The sequence below is a fragment of the Chiloscyllium plagiosum genome, chromosome 1 (assembly GCF_004010195.1).
Source record: "Chiloscyllium plagiosum isolate BGI_BamShark_2017 chromosome 1, ASM401019v2, whole genome shotgun sequence".
Taxonomy (NCBI): Eukaryota; Metazoa; Chordata; class Chondrichthyes; order Orectolobiformes; family Hemiscylliidae; genus Chiloscyllium; species Chiloscyllium plagiosum.
This window is the reverse complement of record NC_057710.1, coordinates 119281306-119296067: the sequence shown is the minus strand read 5'-3', so window position 1 is coordinate 119296067 and position 14762 is coordinate 119281306. Positions and strand designations below refer to the sequence as shown.

Below are 14762 nucleotides of genomic sequence, written 5' to 3'. Positions count from 1 at the left end.
AGCCTTCCCTCCTACACCAGCCTTGCAGCCACGTGTTCAACTGCACTCTCTCCCTATTTTTTGCCTCACTGTCACGTGGCACCGGCAACAACCCAGAGATGACGACTCTGTCCGTCCTAGCTTTTAGCTTCCTGCCTAACTCCTTGAGCTCTTGAATGACCTCCCCATCCCTCTTCCTACCTATGTCGTTGGTGCCAATGTGTACCACGACTTCTGGCTGCACACCCTCCCCCTTAAGGATTCTGGAGACACGGTTTGAGACGTCTCGGACCCTAGCACCCGGGAGGCAACAAACCATCCGTGAGTCTCGCCCATGTCCACAGAACCGCCTGTCCGTCCCTCTAACTAGAGAGTCCCCTATAACTAGCGCTCTCCTCCTCACCCCCTTTCCCTTCTGGGTCTCAGGGGCACAGACCCCTTCACTGCAGCTTACACCTGCAACGCTGTCCCCCCCAACAGTTTCCAAAGCTGTATATTTATTTTTTAGGGGCACGTCCACAGGGGAACCCTGCACTGCCTGCTTCTTCCCCTTCCCACCTCTAACTGTTACCCAGCTACCTCTGTTCTCCGGCGTAACTATGTCCCTGTAGCTTCTATCAATCACCTTCTCAGCCTCTCGAATAATCCTCAGTTCATCCAACTCCAGTTCCAGTTCCCTAACTCGTTCGGTGAGGATCAGGATCTGACTGCATTTCCTGCAGACGAAGTCGGCAGGAGTATCGGTGGTCACCCCTACCTCAAACATCCTGCAGGAGGAACATTTCACCGCCTGCGCTGCCATGACGGTCTGCTGCACCAATCTGCTGCACCAGTCTTGTTGGCTGACCCAGCAATGTGACTGCCCCTTTTTATTCCTAATATCAATCTACAATGCCTCTTTTGAAGACCCTTCCATGAAATCCTTACAACAGTAACTATCTCCTTAATTAATGATGTGACATCACCTTTTTACACCCTCCCTACCTTGCCTGAATATTCTATACCCCAGATGTTGAGTTGACAGTCCTGCTCCCCCCCCCCTTGATCCCACCTCCCCCCTCTCTTGATCCCTCCTCCCCAACCACATCTCAACAGCATTGACATTTCATGTCAGTCCACACCCTTAACTTCTCTTTCTTACCTATAATACTCACAGCATTAGAGTCCATACAGCCTCACCTTACTCCATTGGAATTCAACATGGCTGAACTCCCTCTACTTTGGTTCCTTTACGAAAGGATGCTGTGTTCCTGTTGTACTATCACTCTATGTCCCCTCCTCTCCTGAGCTACTTTAAACTCATCCCAACAGCAGGAGCAAACTCTCTGGCAATGATATGGTACCCATTCTGGTTCAGGTGCAGACTGTTCCAATTGAAAAGGTTTCCCCCCTTCCCTAGGAACGATCCCAGTGATGAAAGCATTTAAAACCCTCTCCTGCAGTTCTTGAGCCATGCGTTCATCTGTTGTATTCTCATAGTTTTGTACTCGTTAGCACATGGCATCAGGAGTAATCCGGGGATTATAACCTTTTGAGGTTCTGTTTTTAGTCTCCTGCCTAGCTCCCAGAATTCTTAATGGAAGATCTCATGCCTCATTCTACCTATATTGTTGGTATTAATGTGTACTATGACCTCTGTCGTATTATCCTCCCCCTTCAGGATGCCCTGCAGCCTCTCAGTGACATTAGCACCAGGAAGGTAACACAGGACCCTGGAGTCGTGTGCAGCTGCAGAAATGCCTATCTGTTTCCTAACTAATTCATCTCCTATCACTCCCATCTTCTTCTTCCTTTCTCCTATACAGTCAGGCTGCTCATGATGCCAGAAGCTTTGCTCTGTCAGCACTCCCTTGAGGAACCAGTACCCTCGTCGGCTTCTAAATGGAAAAACGCTTTGTGAGTGGGACCTCAGGGGATTCCTGCACTACTTCCTGATTGTCCTTGAGTGCCTGGTGATCATCCATGCCCTTTGTTCCTCCAGGTCTTTGAGTTGCTAATCCTCAAAAATAATTCCACTTTCTTAAATCCATTTTGACTCTGCCCAATCTGGTCATCACTTTCTAAGTTTCCAGTAATCATATCCTTTATAACAAATTCTAGTATCTCCCCTACTATTGACTTTGGGCTATCAGGTCTATTGTTCCCCATTTTGTCTATTCTTCCTTTCATAAATAGTAACATTACATATCAATCTCCAGGCAGCATTCCAAAATCTACAGAATTTTGGAAGTTGACCATCTTCCACTAACTCCATAGTCACTTCTTTCAACACTGTGGGATGTAGATGATCAGGTCTCGTGTGTTTTTCATCCTTTGATACCCTTAATTTCTCCATTAAAAATAGTGATTTATTTTGTTTTCTCATTTTACTAGTTTCTTGGATCTGTATTATTCTTGGGAGATTTCTTGTATCTTCTTTGATGAAAGCAAACACAAAGTAAATATTTAGCTTCTCTACCATTTCCCTTTCTCTTACTAGAAGTTGTCCTGTCTCTGCCTGATGCAGACACACATTTGTCTTTTCTAATCTTTTCCTTTTGCATACCTATAGAAGATTTTCCAGTCTGTTTTTTATGTCCCATGCCAGTTTACATTCCTATTCTATGCTCCCTTTCATTTTCTTGGTCCTTCTTTACTTAAGCTTGCTATTTTTTTGGCAAATTTATAAGCCTTCCACTTTGATCCAATATAATCTTAAGCTTCTTTTGTTAGCACAATTGAGTTGATCTTCCTGATGGGCCTTAAAGGAATGTATATTTGTAAACATGTATTAAATCTTTTAAATACTCACCCTTACCTGTCTATCGTTGTAACTTTTCAATGTATTTTCCCAGCCTACCACAACCAACTAGCCCTCATTGTTTAATATGTTCCTTTGTTCAGATTTAAGACCCTATTTTTGCATTGATTTAAATTTTATTTAAACTTAGAATTTTCCATTATCATATTACGGTTACTTTTCCCTAAGGGTTTTTATACATCAAGATTTTAATTAGTTCTTTCTCGTTGCACAATACTAAATCTAAAATAGTCTGTTCCCAGTTGGTTCTTCTTCATATTGTTCTAGAAATCCATCTCATACACATTTCAGGAATTAATCTTCTACGATTTTGTTGCTCATCAGATTTAGTCGGTCCAAAGGTAGATTTTAGTCACCACGATTACTGCATTCCCTTTGCTACAATCGCCTCTTTTTTCCTGATTTGTACTATATCCTTCATTCCCACCACTATTTGGTGGCCTAAAAACAATTGCAAATGTTTGCTGCCCCTCGCTGTTTCTTAGTTCCATCCAAACATTCTACATCTGGTTCTCCAGATTTGAGATGTTCTCTCAAAATATGCAGATCACATTCCTTATCAGAACCATCCCACCTTGTATTCCTTTCGGCCTGCTCTTCCGGAATGTTGATTCTCCTTGATGATCGTCCCAGCCTTAGACTCTGCGGCCACATCTCATAATACCTTTTAATGCTGTTCTATAGTTTTGACCTTATTTGATGTCAGCATTTGTCTATGCTGCCTTCCATTTTTGTTTCCAACTTTTCTACTTCTTGTAGCCAGTTTTGTTATTTTCCCAGAATATTAGTGCTGAGCTTGCTGAAGTGCAATGTGTTCTCCTTGTACAGATCCCATCTGCCTCTGAAACTGAGAGCCCTTCCTCCTACACTACTTTGCTTGTCATGTGCTGATTTGCACAGTCATCCTATTTCTGTGTTAGTTAGTACATGATGCTGGGAGTAATCCTGAAATTACTACCTTAGATGTCTTGCTTTTCAATCTCTTTGCTAACTCCTTCAGCTCTGCTTTCAGGACCTTCTCTTTCTTCCAAATAAGAGGGCATTGGTTTAGGGTGAGAGGGAAAGATTTAAATGGGACCTAAGGGGCAACCTTTTCAAGCAAAGGGTGGTGTGTGCATGGAATGAGCTGGTCGAAGAAGTGGTGGAGGCTGGTACATTTAAAAGACACTTGGATGGGTATATGAATCAGAAGGGCTTAGAGGAAAATGGGCCAAGTGTTGCCAAATGGGACTAGATTAATTTAGGATGTCTGGTCTGCATGGACAAGTTGGTTTGAAGAGTCTGTTTCTGTTCTGTACATCTCTATGATTCTGTCATTCATACCAATTTACGACCATACCCATCTGTGCTGTTTACCGTACCCAAAGGATTGTTCTGCAGTAGCTCTGTGATATTCCTGAGTCTGGAACCAGGAGGACAACATACTCTCTTGGCGAGATGTCTCTGTTCCCATCACTGTTGAATCTCCGACCATACTGTCCTTCCACTCTCCTTCATCCCACCTCCCCGTATACCTGTGCAGTTGAGCAACATGTGATGCTGTAAACTTGGCTCTTACTACATTCCTCTGAGAAATCATCGCCCCCATCATTATCCAAATTGGAAAACTCGTTACTAAGCAAGATAGCCTCAGGGGACTCCTCCGTAACCTGCCTGGCACTGCCAGACTGTCTACAAGGTGATGGGATGATTAATAGAGGAAATTAAAATGGTGAAGAGTTTAGTCTGAATGCAGGTAGTTCTCCTATAATGCAGTACCTGTGTTCTTGTGCATCACCGTGTTACAGAAAATCATGCAATAGAAATAATGGCGCCTGTGGGAAAAACAGGGTTGGGGCAAACTACCAAAAATATCAGTAATAATTGAAATAAAAACAGTAGTTAGCCAAATACAAACAATAACACAGTCTAAGTAAATGCTTAAGTCATATATTTTAATCAATAATAAGGTAATTTTAACACTTTAACACTAAAGTCACTGACTACAGCACTGTACCTTTCACAAGGCTCGTCATCAGAGAGTGCGCGATCTGACTGACCAGAAATCAGTGGGCGGCACGGTGGCACAGTGGTTAGCACTGCTGCCTCACAGCGCCAGAGACCCGGGTTCAATTCCCGCCTCAGGCGACTGACTGTGTGGAGTTTGCACATTCTCCCCGTGTCTGCGTGGGTTTCCTCCGGGTGCTCCGGTTTCCTCCCACAGTCCAAAGATGTGCAGGTCAGGTGAATTGGCTATGCTAAATTGCCCGTAGTGTTAGGTAAGGGTAAATGTAGGGGTATGGGTGGGTTGCGCTTCGGCGGGGCGGTGTGGACTTGTTGGGCCGAAGGGCCTGTTTCCACACTGTAAGTAATCTAAAAAAAAAATCCAGTCCTCAAGATTCTCCCACCACTACCCCCGGTTTGAAATAAAGTTCCTTCTAAATGCAGGCTAAAATTCCTAGTTTCAAGCTACGTTTCAAGGCTTGCAGAGCTGATTACATTCCTGTTTTAGCTGAACACACTGAATTTGCATTTTACAGATATAGGGTCCTGAGGCTGGGTTTTGCTGTTCAGCTAGTGCCAGCGATGGAATCATAGCGAACGGGAGTTTGCTTTAATACAAAAAGGTCTGCAGTTCACAAATCATGTTACAACCCAATAGCGTTTAGTAAATACGTATTATTGGAGAACTACCTGTAAATAGAGAAATAATTTGCAATGGCTGTAGTGTTGATAACTAGCAGGGAGAGCAAAAGGGTGATTAGGAAAAGAACCAAAGAAAGCATGTTTATGCAATAAGTGTATGGAAACACTGCCAATTATGGTGATGAATGCAAATTGATAATTGGATACACACCTGGAAGAGAAGAATTTCAAGAGTTATACTTTGAATAAACTGACAGTATTGATGGACCAAATGGCCTCATTCCACACTACATGATTGCATGATTTGATAATTTTTTATTTGTTACCTTGAACAATAATCTAAACACATTGTGACTGAAATTTAAATTTATCAACTAATATTAAAAATGTAATTAAACTTTAAATCTATATTAAGCAAAATAATAAACCAATTATATTGTGGCACGAAACCACACTGCTGGTGTTATTGGAATATATTCTGCAATATTAACCCCTAAAAGGAACTATGGGCAACAAATGAGATAGTGAGCAATATCAAGTTAAAACAAAAGCTTGCACAAGGGCAGTAAAAAAACAAAATCCAACATACCAAAACAACAACGCAAAGAAAATTATAATCTGCAAAAAAGAAAATGGAAACCTATACAAGGTTTATCAAAAGTAACAGAAAATCCTTTTATAATCTATTCAGATAAATGAGATGATGGAGGAATGTGGTTTCATGCAACTGTGACATGGGAGAAACAGGAAATAGGTGTGTCTCTTACTTCACTTGCAGGCTCCACCAGAGAATTACACTTGGTCTTGGTTATTGCACCTCAGAAAGAATACGTTGTCTTTGGAGGAGATTCAGAGCTAATTCATCAGAAAAATAACTGTGCTAAAGTAGTTAAATTACAAGGATACGTTGCTTACACTTGGTTTGTATTTAATACTGGAGATTAAGTCATATGATTGAATCGTTTAAAATATTTAAATAATTTGCAAATATGGGTAGGAAGAAAACTGCTTCCTCTGGTCAAGTCAGACATAAGTATACGTAATAAGAACTAAGCTGCTTAGGAGAAAGATTGGGCATTTTTCAACGCCAGTGATAAAAATCTATGACTCACTGCCCAAAGATCTGTGGATACTGCATACATTGGAGCTTTCAAAGCTGATAGGTATTTTTAGTTAGCTAAGGACATCACAAAGTTGAAGTTTTCGCCCTGTATCTGTGAATTTATTATTTACTTGTGGCGTAATTGAACTTAGTTTTTAAAAATTCAATCTTAAAAATATATCCAGTCACATCCCTGTACTATCTGAATAATTCTACAGGTGAGCTGAGCATAAAATAATTCTGATTTCAACATTATTTGGGCTTTTGTTAACTACAGCAAGTCATTAACATTGGATGTGTCGTCTTAAGACGATTACATGATTGTAGCAATGAAGGGTTTGGCTTATGACTTGTGCTATACCATCTTCTGAATATTTTAAATACAGATTCCTGCATAAAATGGACCATTTAAAGTGAACTGCAGGAAATAAATTATTATTTCCGATCTATTTCAAAAAGATAGGACTATGACTAATTTAGATTGGTTTATAACAAAATGAACATATGTCTATGTGGAGGGGCAGTGGTGGTAATGGAATAAAGCTGTTCCCTGATGAAGCTGGAAAATCTTTTTGAACATTGCATTTCCATTCTCTTGGAGGGAGTAAACTTTGGTTTTATGTGCACAAGTCTGCAAACTCTTTTACAAAACTTTCACAAAATATTCAGATAATTGCAAGTGTCTTCTATGCAGAAAACCTTGACACAGCAGAGCTTTAGTTGGCTGCATTTTAAGTAAAAGCTAAGCATGTTGCTCAATAGAAGGAGGTAATATCTTCAGTCTTCTGTGTTAAAAGTCCTGTATATTTTAAGAACTTCTTTCTATTTGATTGAAGTGTTCAAAAAGGATATCACACATCTTTGTTTCAGTAGAATAAGCATGTATTTGTATCACTTTTTCTGTAACAGTAGCATTCTCAAAACCATATTGTTACGTTGATAGTAGTTTTTCTTCCACTATGGTCACAAGTGGAAAAATCGTAGGGCTTAGCATGTGATCATCTTTCTTATAGCAGGGAGATCAGAATTGCATACAATATTATGAAAGTTGCCCAATGTCCCACAGGAAGAGTAGCCTTTTCCAGCACTACACTCTAGACTCTGAGCTCCAGTATCTGTAGTCCTCACTTTCTCCTAATGTCCTGTACAGCCACAACATGACCTCCCTACTCCTATGCTCGATGCACTGACCAATTAAGGAATGCATTCCAGATGCCTTTTCACTATCCTGTCCACCTGTCACTCCACTGCAGACGTGCACTCCAAGGTTTCTTTGTTCAGTAACACTCCCCAGGACCTTATCATTAAGTGGAGAAGTCCTGCCTTCATTTGCCTTTCCAAATGCAGCACTTTGCATTTATCTGAATTAAATTCCATCTGCCACTCCTCAGCCCATTGGCCCATCTGATCTAGATCCCGTTGTAATCTGAGGTGACCTTCTTCACTGTCCATTACATCTCTAAATTTGGTGTCATCTGCAAACTTACTAATTATGCTTCCTATTATCACATCCAAATTATTTATATAAATGACGAAAAGCAGGGGATCCAGCAATGATCCTTGTGGCACTCCACTGGTCACAGGCCTCCAGTCTGAAACGCAACCCTCCACCATTACTCTCTATCTTCTACATCGAGCCAGTTCTGTCTCCAAATGGCTAGTTCTCCCTGTATTCCATGTGATCTAACCTTGCTAACCAGTCTACCAAGTGGAACCTAGTCAAAGGCCTTACTGAAGTCTATATGGATCACGTCCACTGCTCTGCCCTCATCGATACTCTTCTCTACTTGTTCAAAAACTCAAGTTTGTGAGACATGATTTCCCAAGCACAAAGCCGTGTTGACTATCCGTAATCAGTCCTTGCATTTCCAAATACATGTAAACCCTGTTCCTCAGGATTCCCTCCAACAACTTGCCCACCACTGATGTCAGGCTCACCAGTGTATCGTTCCCTGGCTTTTCCTTGCCATCTTTCTTAAATAGTAGTACCATGGTAGACAACCTCCAGTCTTCCAGCGCCTTACCTGTGGCTACCAATGATACAAATATGTGAGTAAGGGGCCCTGCAGTCACTTGCCTTACTTCCCACAGAGTTCTCATGTACACCTGATCAGCTCCTGGGGATTTATCCATTTTTATGGATTTCAACACATCCAGCACTATCATCTCTGTAATATGGACATTTTTCAGAATATTGCTATTTATTTCCCTATGTTCTATATCTTCCATTTCCTTCTCCACAGTAAACATGGATATACTCATTTAATATCTCCCCCCTCCCCGTCTCATGTCCCCTTTTTGCCCACCAGATTTCCCTCAAGTATACTCCTACTGCCTTCATACTCTTCTAAAGATTCACTCGATCTCTGCTATCTATACCTGACATATGCTTCCTTTTTTTTCTTGACCAAAACCTCATCCAGCATTCCCTCGCCTACCAGCCTTGTCCTTCACCCTAACAGGAGCATACTGTCTCTGACTCTCGTTTCATTTTTGAAGGCTTTCTATTTTCTAGCCGTCTCTTTACCTGCAAACATCTGCCCCCAATCAACTTTTGAAAGTGCTTGCCTAATACCGTCAAAATTGGCATTCCTCCAATTTAGAACTTCAACTTTTACATCCACTTCACCCTTTTCCATCACTATTTTAAAACTGATAAAAATTATGGTCACTGGCCCCAGAGTCCTCCCTCACTGAGTCCTCCCTCACTGACACCAAGAGTGGATCAGGATTTGTACCTTCACTAATAGGTGCACCCACATGCTGAATCAGAAAATTTTCTTGTACACACACTTAATAAATTCCTCTCCATCCAAGCCTTTAACACGATGTGGTGATGATTCTTCTTTAACAAGGTAATGTCCTTGTTTTCTTTCTCAGCAGGTTGTAAAAACACTAGTTGTTTGGGCTTGGATGGGTTTTAGAGCCAATCTGATTATAGCTAACCGGTACTGCACCTGGCAAAAGGCTTTTAAAATAAAACAAATTATACAAGGGAAAGGGAGTAGCCAGTTCTCCCAGCTCTGCTTTACTCTGATCTGGTTATTCACTGAAAGCAGTCAGACAGTTTTTTTTTGCAAATATATTTATTAGCAAACTTTTTTAACTTTACAAACATATAAAATTATTGAAAAATATAATCAATAACAAATATCAGTATGATAAAAAGGAAAAAAACACAAATTACAATACAACTGCTATCTACTAACTTACCCTATAATACAAGACAAACCCTAACTCTGTGCAAAGCAACACCAAAAAAAAAGAAAAAGCAAAAAAAAACACAAACTACAGAACAGCTATGCTCGGCGCAAAGCTCTCAAACAAAGGAACGGGAGCATTGTATATACACCTGTATTAACTCAGGAGCCCCCCCCCTCCTGGGCCCAGGGCTTGACAAATCTAACCATCCTGGTTAAACAAATGCCCTAGTTAAGATAACTGACAAATCTATATCCAAATAACTCAAGTAGGGCTGCCATGTCTTATAAAAATGGTCTGTTGTGTGGTGCACCATGATTGTAAAGAAGTCCAAGGGAATGTGCTCCATAATTAATTTCTGCCATCCCAGCAAGTCCAGCGGGTTCTCAGACACCCAATTCATCAGAATATTCTTCCGTGCACAGTATGCAAGAATATTAAATAGTTTCTTCCCATGCCTGTCTAAAGATGGTAAATTCGGTAGACCTAAGAGGAGAGATATCGAGTCTACTTTGACTTCAGTCCTCAATACATTCCCTATCTCTCCCGCCACAGCGCTCCAATAAACACGGAGCCTGTGGCATGTCCAGAAGCAATGGGTAAGAGTACCTACACTTATTTTACATTTAGGGCACACTGAAGATGCCCTTTTTTAAACTTCACCAGTTGAGCCCTGTGCAGAACTTTTAACTGCGTAGCACATGTCCTATTACAGATTGAGATCTTTCGAATATTCTTCCATATGTTCTCCCATGTTTCAGAAGAGATCACCACCCCTAGTTCTTGCTTCCAGACCTCTCATAACCAGTTAATATCTGGCAGGCCCTGCCACCCAGCAGGTGATAGAGGGCACTAACTAAAAGGGTGCTTGTGGAATGTAGCAACATCCTCTCTGTATCGGGCTCAGTGAGAAGCATTGTCTTCTTCTGGATGAAATCCCTGACCTGAAAAAAAACGGAAAAGATCTCTGCTGGGCAACCCGTATTTACGGCTCAGTTGCTCAAAAGACATCATAACCTCCCCCTCAAACAAGTCTCCCAAACTAGAAACTCCTCTCGCTGCCCATAGTTTGAACCCTGAGTCCATCATCCCTGGTCCGAACCCTGGCATGCCAACTATAAGTGTAAGTGGCGAAGTCTTGGATAAACAACCCTCACTCTGACGCATCACCCTCCAAGCCTTGACTGTACTAATGACAATGGGGTTCCGGCAGTGGTCCATAACTGTCCTCATCTTATCCATGAACAACAGGTTAATAAGAGGGCACTTTGCCTGGGAGGCTTCGATATCCAGTCATGTTGAGTTTGGATTGTTACCTACTCAATCACAGACAAAGGAACAGCAGGGAATTCAATTGATACCTCCTGATGTCTGGGAAATCAACTCCTCCCCCTCCTTGAGGCAACTGCAATTTAGTAAGTTTGATGAGGGGCCGCCCACGATGCCAGACAAAGGAACCAAACCACCCCATAAGCTTCCGAAGCATTGACCTGGGTCTACTGTACAATCCTATTAAGACAACCATCCCTTTCTTATTTCTCAGTTCCACCCAAATAACTTCCTGGACGTATTCTTAGAAATATCCTCCCTAAGTACAGCCGTAATGTTATCTCTAGTCAAAAGTTCCAACACCCTCCAGTTCTAAAATGGAGTTAAAATGAAGTGACTTTCTTTTTAGAAAAGGTGATAAAGCCGTTTTTGAACAGGGAGTTCAATATTGCATTTCAAGAAAGCAGGCAGAAATGACTAGCAAGCTACCAAGGGAGATAACTGCTAGAGTGTTTCCTAAGTAGAATTTTTTGACCTACAGAAACAAATGGCTAGAGGTCATGAGCAGATTGAGTTAAGAAAAAGTTATCAACTCCAGTAGAAGACAGATTTTAGTTTTACAAACTCTTGAGCTGTTTTAGCAGCCTCAAAGCAGGCAAAAGTCAGTAGGTTAGCCTGTCAGTGTGATGGGGAGAGACAGTAATTGAGAGAATCAAATTGGATGAATGTACAAAAAGGAAATGCATGCGACTTTTGTTAGTTCAGTAAGAAATTATAAAGTGAAGATAGGTGTGATATTTCATTGGGGTTGAGTTTCTGAAAAGAAACAAGAGTTAAATCTATCTTTTTGCTGTTGATGTTCCAAGCATTTATTTTTATATTTGCATTTTGTTTAATAGCATATGTTCTCTTGTATATATTTGTATATATTTTCACTGACTTGCCACAGTAGTAACCAAAATTGCAAAGGTAAATTTTATGGTCCACAAGCCAGGTTTCACTGTGAAATCTAATTTGTCCGGTATTACTATCAGATCATAATTCCATCTTTCAGTTTGCTTTTGTTCATCTGGTATATCCTGCATAAAATGGTATTAACTGAAATCCTATTTTAGATTAATCAAATTTCACAAAATCATAGTTCTTAATTAAATAGAGCTGCTGATGTGGAAAGTGACAATATATTTCATGATTTCTTTGGTTCTCCCTGGCTGTTTTCTAGCCTCCTGAGGACATTAGTTGTGTTGCCTGGAATAGGCAAGTACAGTATATCCTGGCTTCAGCTACTCCAAGCGGTCGTGCTGTTGTTTGGGACCTGCGGAAGAATGAGCCAATATTGAAAGTCAGTGACCACACCAATCGAGTAAGTAGTTTTCTTAGGAAGACACATGTTTGGGTAGTATGGAACATTGTTCAATTATAGTCAAAAATTTTAGAATTCATAAAGAAAGTGCAATGAATTTTCTGGTTGTGTAGAATCTGAAGTGAGGTTCCTCACCTTGCCAATGTTTTCCTACACCTCTGCTAGATATCCCTTTTCTGTTATGGCCATTTTCCGTAAAACATTAAGTTCTTCACCATGTTGTAGCATGACTGTGCCATTATGCAAGTTAAACCAGCCAATACGTAGGTTGGTACCTGAAAAGATGCTACAAACAAATGTGCTGTGATTGCTCCAACATTTAATTCCGTATAACATTTTGGATATGAAAATAATGACACAATAACTCCTGGGAAATAAGATAAGATTTTACAAACCCTTCTTGTAGCAACTCCAACTGTCTCAGAGTTTTACTCCAAAACAGAATCTTGTACAGTATTGTGATTATTTTCAGTGTAAGTTTAGAAAATTCTTAATTCACATCTGAAATGTTGGCCTTACCCCAAAAGGCCAGTGTTTGTTGACAATCCCTTATTGCAGTAGATGGTGTATGTCCACCCACAACACTGTCAGAAAGGGAATTTCAGACTTTTAACCCAGTATTAAAGGAACACTGATACACTATCAAGACGGACTGATGGAAGAGAGCTTGCAGATTTTGGTTTTCCTACTCATCTGCCTTTGTTCTTTCTTTATTCCTTTTATAGGTGTTGCTGTCATTGACAAGGCCATCATTTGTTGCCCATAGATACACATTAATTGCCCTTGCTAGGCTACCTCACCAGGCAATTAAAAGTCAATCCCGTTGCTGTGGCTCTGGAGTCACTTGTAGGCCATGCCTGGTAAGGACAACTGATTTCCTTTCCAGAAGTTAATGAACCAAATGGGAATTTGAACAGTCCATGATATCATTGGGACCTGCTATAGGTTTAGGGTTATGCTAAAAGCTAAGACTAGATTTATATTCTAGAGCTAGCGATTGAATATAAATTCCACCAGCTATTGTGGGACATGAATCTATGACCTTGGAACATTAGCTTAGGTCTCTGAAATACTAGTCCACTGACATTACCACTTTAAACTTCATCATTGCCTCCTCCTAGATGGTACAGTTCATGGTTTGGAAGATGCTGTCAAAAAAGCCATGGCTTGTTCTTGCATTTTATAAGTGATACATACTGCAGCCATTAAGCAGCTGATGGAGATGATGAACCATTGTGGCTGTGGGCTTATCAATCAAAAGGACTTAATTGTCCTGGATAGGGCTGAGCATAGTTGGGTCTGCAATCATCTAGTTATTTTTTTAAAATTTGCATTACCAGGAGCCTCACTATAAACTCTGCACAACCAGAAAATTCGCCACATCTTCTTTATGATTAGCATACAATGTTAGAATGATTGAAGCAAAAATGGAGGTTATTTGTCCTGACATGCCTGTGCTACCTCTCCGACAGAAATTCTGTGCTCCCACTCCTATGCTCTTTCCCTATAGCCTTCAGATATTGTTTCTATCCAAGTGCTCAACAATTACGTTTGAAAGCCCAGTTGAATCTGCCTGCCCTTCAGCATTGCATTTAAGATCCGAGCCACCCACTATGTTTAAAAATAAAAACTTTGTCTCTGTTGGTTGTTTTGCCATTCTCTTTAAACCAGTGGTTTCTGGTTCTCTGATTTACTGAGTGGAACATCACTGGAGGCCAGGCTACAGTTTTCTGAGTTGTATGACTGGTGGGGAATGTTCCCTATTTGAAAAGCACCCCTGATATGCATTATGGGAGTTGAGAGTTACTTTTTAGTGGTGGTGTGCATGGTAAATGTAAGAATGGAGCTGCTCTCTTTCCTGAGCCTGATATCCTTGTGTGACTGTTTCTCTAGCTTTCCCCTTCGGTTTATTTTGTTCTTTGCTGCTTCTCTGTCTGTCTCAGAGTCATAGAGATGTACAGCATGGAAACAGACCCTTCGGTCCAACCTGTCCATGCCGACCAGATATCCCAACCCAATCTAGTCCCACCTGCCAGCACCTGGTCCATATTCCTCTAAACCCTTCCTATTCATATACCCATCCAAATGCCTCTTAAATGTTGCAATTGTACTAACCTCCACCACTTCCTCTGGCAGCTCACTCCATACATGCACCACCCTCTGCGTGAAAACGTTGTCCCTTAGGTCCCTTTTAAATCTATCCGCTCTCACCCTATACATATGCCCTCTAGTTCTGGACTCCCCCATCATAGGGAAAAGACTTTGTCGATTTATCCAATCCATGCTCCTCATAATTTTACAAACCTCTATAAGGTCACCCCTCAGCCTCCGACGCTCCAGGGAAAAAAGCCCTAGCCTATTCAGCCTCTCCTTTTTGCTCAAATCCTCCTACCCTGGCAACATCCTTGTAAATCTTTTCTGAA

General features: G+C 41.0%; 1 protein-coding gene and 1 long non-coding RNA gene across 12 annotated transcripts in view; one reads left to right on the top strand and one right to left on the bottom strand.

Annotated features, from left to right (window-relative positions):
* Positions 1-14762, top strand: part of sec31a (SEC31 homolog A, COPII coat complex component) — a 110324-nt gene that overhangs the window by 35359 nt on the left and 60203 nt on the right. For all 11 annotated transcript variants that reach the window (XM_043695196.1, XM_043695197.1, XM_043695174.1 and 8 more), the window contains exon 6: positions 12199-12339. In XM_043695196.1, the coding sequence (XP_043551131.1) occupies positions 12199-12339 (141 nt within the window). The remainder of the gene's footprint in view (positions 1-12198; positions 12340-14762) is intronic.
* Positions 689-7644, bottom strand: LOC122552480. Its single transcript, XR_006312409.1, has 3 exons — positions 7635-7644; positions 5612-5615; positions 689-787 (listed from the first exon to the last, which is right to left on the bottom strand). It is a non-coding gene; the product is annotated as an uncharacterized LOC122552480 (long non-coding RNA).